The sequence below is a fragment of the Thamnophis elegans genome, chromosome 14 (genome assembly GCF_009769535.1).
Source record: "Thamnophis elegans isolate rThaEle1 chromosome 14, rThaEle1.pri, whole genome shotgun sequence".
Lineage (NCBI taxonomy): Eukaryota > Metazoa > Chordata > Lepidosauria > Squamata > Colubridae > Thamnophis > Thamnophis elegans.
This window is the reverse complement of record NC_045554.1, coordinates 17,374,274-17,381,016: the sequence shown is the minus strand read 5'-3', so window position 1 is coordinate 17,381,016 and position 6,743 is coordinate 17,374,274. Positions and strand designations below refer to the sequence as shown.

General features: G+C 46.9%; 1 protein-coding gene across 1 annotated transcript in view; it reads left to right on the top strand.

Moving 5' to 3' along the window:
• The first annotated feature begins 6 nt into the window (after positions 1 to 6).
• LOC116517285 (hydroxyacylglutathione hydrolase, mitochondrial-like) overlaps positions 7 to 6,743 on the top strand; it is a 28,829-nt gene continuing 22,092 nt past the window's right edge. The window contains exon 1 of the mRNA XM_032230141.1: positions 7 to 155. Coding sequence (XP_032086032.1) covers positions 89 to 155 — 67 coding nt within the window. The 5' untranslated portion in view covers positions 7 to 88. The remainder of the gene's footprint in view (positions 156 to 6,743) is intronic.

The following is a 6,743-nucleotide window of genomic DNA, read 5'->3' as shown; positions in this document are numbered from 1 at the left end:
CAGTGCGCCTGCGCCAAGGGAGGGCCCGCCGGGGAGCGGCTGGGGTCGGGGCGCGCGGGCTTCGGTTGTGGCGCCTCCGCCTCGGACCATGGTCTGCGCGGGCGGCGGGAGGATCGGCCCCGCTCTGCTGCTGCTGGCTGGCCCGCTTCGGAGGGGTACGTGCAGGAGGGGCCCGGGGAGGGGCCCGGGAAGCAGGCCCGCTGGGGCCGGCTCCTCTCGCGGAGGCCCCGCTGCCCTCCGAGCGCCGTCTCTGCGGAGGCTGCGGGCGGAAGAAGGGAGGGAAGGAGCGAGCGGGCCGGGCGGGTCCCTTTTCCCGGGAGGGTCGAGCCGAGCGGGAAAGACGTTGCAGTGGCGGCGCGGATCGGAGGTCCAGCGCTTCCCTCTCCGCCTATCCAGTAGTCCTGGAAGCCCGTAACCGCCGGTGTCGCCTGAGTGGAAGTGTTTTCCTGCCTTTTCCAGGTCAAAAGCAGAAAAAATGGCCGTTAGGACAGCACAGAATAGAGCTGGAAGGGAACTTGAGGTCTTCTAGTCGAGCAGCAGAACCTATAACATCTCAGACAAGTGACTGTCCTAAAAACCTCCAGATGAGAAGGATCATCCTATCCTATCCTTGCATCCTTGGAGGTCTTCTAGTCCAACTCCACCTGCTCAGGCAGGAAACCCAATGCCATGAAATGTCTTTGAATATTACTCGCTCTGGTTGGTAGTTAGGCTGTTGGTTTGAGCTCCGAGCTTGGCAGTGTGGTTTGGTTGCAAACATTTTGAGGAGACGTCATCGGTGCACTATGAGTTGTGCTCGTCGGTCAGAACTCAGGCCTATAAATCCCTTTTTATGAGATGCAAATTAGTCTGAACGTTGTTTGTTCGAATATCCCTATGCTATGCCAGGCAAATGACTGTCCAGTCTCTTCTTCAAAGCCTCCAGTGATGGAGCACCCACAATACCTAAAAGCAAGCCATTCCACTGGTTGATTGCTCTCTTTGTTAGGAAGTTTCTCCTTAGTTCCTTCAACTCATAGCCTGGTTTGTAATTTCTTTTAAAAACACGTTGGTACTGATTTTTTAAGCCTTTTTAGCTTAGGTTGCAAATGAATACATGACGATACGATATTAAAAACCAAATAGGTATTCCATATTTTTCACTCAAGAATATAATTTGATTTGATCAAACTTTCATTTTCGTTTACAATCTTTAAACGTGTTGGTAGCTCCTAATGCAAAAAATAATAAATCCCATTTTGGTTGATTGTGCAATAAAGAAGACAAATTTCAGTTTCGGGTTATATAACTAAGTTCTCTGTTGCAGCTCAGTTTTGAGTTGCTTGCTGTGTGATTTGCTGCATTGTGTGTTGGTATAGAAATATGCACACAAAGTTCAAAACCTTGAACCATTGGCAGGTTTATCCAAAATGTGTTGGATACACTTCATAAATTCCCAGCTTGCATGTTAGTGAGCCAAGATTTAAAGAGCATGATTTCAACTAAAATTTGCCTATTTCTCATAATTATTCCACGCTGTTGCGTGCAATATCTTTGTTTAGAATGCTGAAACCCAAAACATGTTATTTGTGAGGAAAAAGCAGTTGCTTTGAAGGTGGCCAGGTTGCATGTTGATTCAGTTTAGGTACCAGCTCCATTCGATCACCTTCCCAGGCTATAGACCAAATTTACATTGGCCTTCCTTCATCTAGTGTCCTCCAGATGTGTTTGGAATATTAATCACAGAATTCTCAGGCACAGTTCTGAGAGTCATGGTGCTAAAAACATCAGGAGAGCAGTGAGTTGAGTTCAGCTCCTGATGACATAGAATAATAGAGCATAGAGAAACAGGATTGGAAGGGAGCTTGGAGGTCATACTCCAACCCCCTGCTCAAGCAGGAAACCATACACCCTATAGCCATCTCACAACATCATAGACTCATAGGGCTGGAAGGGACCTTGGAGGTCTTCTAGTCCAACCCCCTGCTCAAGTACGAAACCCTACACCCTATAGTCATCTCATAACATCATAGACTCATAGGGCTGGAAGGGACCTTGGAGGTCATCTAGTCCAACCCCGTGCTCAAACAGGAAACCCTACACCCTATAGCCGTTTCATAACATATAGACTCATAGGGCTGGAAGGGACCTTGGATGTCATCTAGTCCAACCCCCTGCCTAAGGTAGGTGTCCTTATTCCATCCTGGTCAAATGGCTGTCTAGTTTCCTCACTGGCCTCGCTGTCTCCTTAGTTCTTCGTTAGATCTTAAATGATCTTCCACCTGTTACTTCTTTTCTTGCCCTCTCCTCTGTGACATCCCCTCCAATACAGGAAGAACTATCCTATCACCCCTAGTCTTTCTCTTTGTTAGAGTAGACATACCTAGTTCCCTCAATTGTTCCTTATATGATTTAGCCTCCAGTCCCCTGGTCGTCTTTGTTGCTCTTCTCTGTGCTTTGTGCAGCCTCAACATCTTTTCTGTATCCCATAGTGAACAAAACTGGATGCAGTATTCCACGTGGGCCCTCACCAGTGCAATATAAAACCAGACTATCACTTCACCTGACCTTGAGGCTGTCCCTCTGTTGAGGCAAGCTAGGACTGCATTAGCTTTTTTGGCAGCTGCAGCACACTGCTGGCTCCTACTTAAGTGGTAATCTATTAGGAAGCCTCTCACAGTTGCATCATCTACTCCAGTGTTGGCCTTTTCACCTCCAAGTGCTGTAACTGGAGCGTGCGTGCGAGTGCTGGAAACCGGAAGAACAGTTCCGCAGTGCCCATGTGTGCACTGGGAAGCTAAGCTTCCAGTTTCCGGTGTGCACGTGTGCGTCGGTCACATGGTCTTCCGGTTTCTGGTACGCATGCATGCGCAAAGGCCAGCTGGCTGGCCCACATGCGTGCTCCGGAAACTGGAAGCTCAGCTTCCTGGCATGCACATTCGCACCAGGGAGCTGCAATTACAGTTTCTGGTGCTCCTATGTGCGCCAGAACCTGGAAGAGCAATGGGCGATGGCTGGTGTGCCCAGAGAGATGGCTCTGCATGCCACTTCCGGCATGCGTGTCATAGGTTCGCCATCACAGGTCTATTCTATACCTGTGCATTTGGTTTTTCTGGCCCAAGTGTAAAAAAAACCTTATTTTTGTCACTCCTCAATTGCATTGTGTTGGAAAGGGCCTAGTGTTATCCTTCTGCATCTTGAGCCTTCTGAATCTGACCATAATGCTAAACCCATAAAAAGATAAAGGGAAACCCTCTTGAGCTGATCTCTTGATGACTACAGAAAAAAGTTGTTGGAAGAAACATCCATCTGGCCCAGTTCCAAGCCAGGAGAAAGCTACTGCAGACAAAACGGAGGCTGATTGGAAAGAGGATCCATTTATTGATGAACAGAATCACCAAGCACATGGTTCTGGTGCGGCTGACCCCATGAAGTTGAGAGAGGGAGATATTTATATTTGCACTTGAGCTTCCTGTTTCTGTGCAAGAACATGTATTCTATTGGCTTTTGTCAGACTCCCATGGGACCATGTACAAATCCTAGGAGTTTGTTCTGAGCTTAAGTTTGGTTGAAGTTTGGCTGATGCAATGACGGGACTTGTTGGGCAATCCCTATGGTGGCAGAGGGCTAATTCTACCTTGGTTGGCTCTTAGGTGAGGGTATTTGCTTATGAATAGAGCTCTCTCTCTCTCTTTATCTCTTAAATGCTGACACCTGCTGAGCACTATTAACAAAGGTGGGGGCTGCTTTCCAAGAGCATGTTTTTCTCTATTTCCCATGCAGGGAAATATGATAGTCTGCCTTTTTAATATTTCTCAAAGTATTTCATTCTCCTAGGAGGGGGGTGGGTGCTAACTTCCTACAATGTCTACATGGTTTCTTTGGTAGCAGTATGGAAGTCATTTCTCCTTTTCCAATTTTTTAAAACTTTCCAATGTATGGTTCAAAGCTGAAATTTTCTGACTGGTGACCTCCCATGGGAGTAGTAAACTTGCTTAGTATTTTGAGATCAGCCAAAAACAGCTGGAGTTGTGCTGTATCTATCATGAGTGATATGAGAGTGTCTTCTGCCCTTAGCTAATCCATTTGATTACTGGATTCCCAGTGTTAAATCTGCTGCCATCAGCCATATGATCAATCTAACCAGGAGGCTGGTGAGAAAAGCCAAGTTTCCGAGGAATACATATTCTGCAGCTAAGGGCAGTAGAATCAACACAATGTTCTATTCTTCTTCTGGCCTTAGCTACAGAATCTCTAGTCCTTGGACACCCATTGTTTTCTCACCAGCCTGTTGGTTAGGTTGATCGTATGGCTGATGGCAACAGATTTTAACGCTGGGAATCCAGTAATCAAATGGATTAGCTGGTTTGCAAGAGAAGTGCCCAACATAGGTATGGAGTATGGGTGGGGGTATAGAACCAAATGATTAGTTTCTTCTCTGCTACTGGTATATTTTCTAATTCATTCACGCCTTCTCTTTTTTTGAAAAGGAGGTGTGATTGACATCTGCAAGAGAGTATGGTGTGGGCAACGTATACGACAGAGCAATACTGATAGTCCTCTCTTAATGACACTAATTGGCACTCCCTCACTAAAAGTCTGTAGAGATTCTCCGTCATCCAAATCATGGTTGTCCCCAAGGTGCTTTTTCAAGAAGCAACTGGACTTTCTTGTGGAGACATTTCACTTCTCATTCAAGAAGCTTCTTCAGCTCTGACAGGATAGTGTGTGAGGGCAATCCTTCCCTTTCCCACCATCCTGTCAGAGCTGAAGAAGCTTCTTGAATGAGAAGCAAAATGTCTTCGAAAGAAAAAAACAAGAAAGTCCAATTGCCTCCTGAAAAAAGCACCTTTGGGACACTCCATCGCTAAGCGATGCAGATAAGAAGCAATGTTGTGTGACCATGCTGATTTACAGTGGCAGTTCCAGCAATCCCAGTTGTTGTTGTTAGGAGAATCCCATGCAATTTGTAACATCCTGCTGTCACGTGATCGCCATTTTCAACCTCCCGCTGGCTTCCCCATTGCCAGAAGCTGGCTGTGAAGGTAGCAGATGGGTGATCAAGGGCTACTTACATAACACTACTGCAATGTGCTCTACATGGGGCAGCCCTTGAAGAGTGTTTGGAGACTCCAGTTGGTCCAGAATGCAGCCGTGCGAGCGATTGTGGGTGCACCCGATACACCCACGTTACACCTATCCTCCGCAAGCTGCACTGGCTACCTATTGGTCTCCGGATACGCTTCAGGGTGCTTTACTTATAAAGCCCTACATGGTATTGGACCTGGGTACTTGAGAGACCGCCTTCTGCTGATTACCTCCCACAGACCCATTCGATCCCACAGATTAGGCAGCCTCCGTATTCCATCTGCCAGCCAATGTCGGCTGGCGACTACTCAGAGGAGGGCCTTCTCTGTGGCTGCCCGGCCCTTTGGAACGAGCTCCCCATGGAGATTCGGACCCTCTCTACCCTTCGGGCCTTCTGGATGGCCGTGAAGACCTGGCTGTCCCAGCAAGCCTGGGGTTGAGTTTCCCCCCTACTCGAATTTGCTGTGTCTGTTGTGCTTTTAAATTGTTCGTATTGTCCGGTTGTTTTTGTCTTACTTTTTGTAATTTCCCCTCCCTTGGGTTTTGTTCAGCCGCCCTGAGTCCCTTCGGGGAATAGGGCGGCCTACAAATTGAATAAACTCTAAACACTCACTCTCTAAACATTTCTTATGGAGCTTTGCCATGTAGGACAGGTGAAAGGAATTTGCCCAAATCTTAAGAACAGAAAAGAATTACAGAGTTGGAAGGTACCTTGGAGGTCTTCTAGTCCAATCCCCTGCTCAAGCAGGAGACTCTAATACTTCATGAAAGCCTCCAATGATGGAGAACCCACAACTGCAAAGGCAATTAATTTTTTCTCACTGTCAGGAAATTTCTCCTTAGTTCTAAGCTGCTTCTCTCCTTGATTAGTTTCCATCCATTGCTTCTTGTCCTGCTCTCAGGTGCTTTGGAGAATAGCTTGACTCCCTCTTTGTGAGAGTCAACCTATTCAACTTTAATTAACCTTCCTTTGAAGGTTTACTAAGAGATGCATATGCTGTGATGACAAAGTCCTTTTTGGACTCTTGCCTCTCCCTTCACTCTCTCATCACCTGTCAACGAGAATTGCAGTTCCAGCCTTTCTAGTTTGGTGACCAGAAGTGGTGACTCTTATGACGCAGGGAGCTTCTAATTTACTTTCCCCACTTCTGTGTTGCTACTACCCTGTTTCTCCAAAAATAAGATCCAACTGGAAAATAAGCCCCAGCATGATTTTCCAGAATGCTACTAATGTAAGCCCTACCCCAAAAATAAGATCCAGTTAAGATCGTCAACCAGAGGGATGCATTTAGTACCGCATTTCCCAGAAAACAAGACCTAACCAGAAGATAACCCCACAATGCATCTTTTGGGGCAAAAATTAATATAAGATCCAGTCGTGTTTTCAGGGAAACACAGTATGCTGCATTGGTGATTTGGAAATTGCCTAGGCCAGTGTTTCTCAACCTTGGCCTCAGTGGTGAAATTCAATTTTTTCACTACCGGTTCTGTGGGCATGGCTTGGTGGCATGGTGTGGTTGATGGGCGTGGATTGGTGGGCGTGGTAGGGGAAAGGATAGTGCAAAATCTCCATTCCCACCCCACTCTGGGGCCAGCCAGAGGTGGCAATTGCTGGTTCTCCAAACTACTCAAAAGTTCCGCTACTGGTTCTCCAGAACCTGTCAACCTGGATTTCA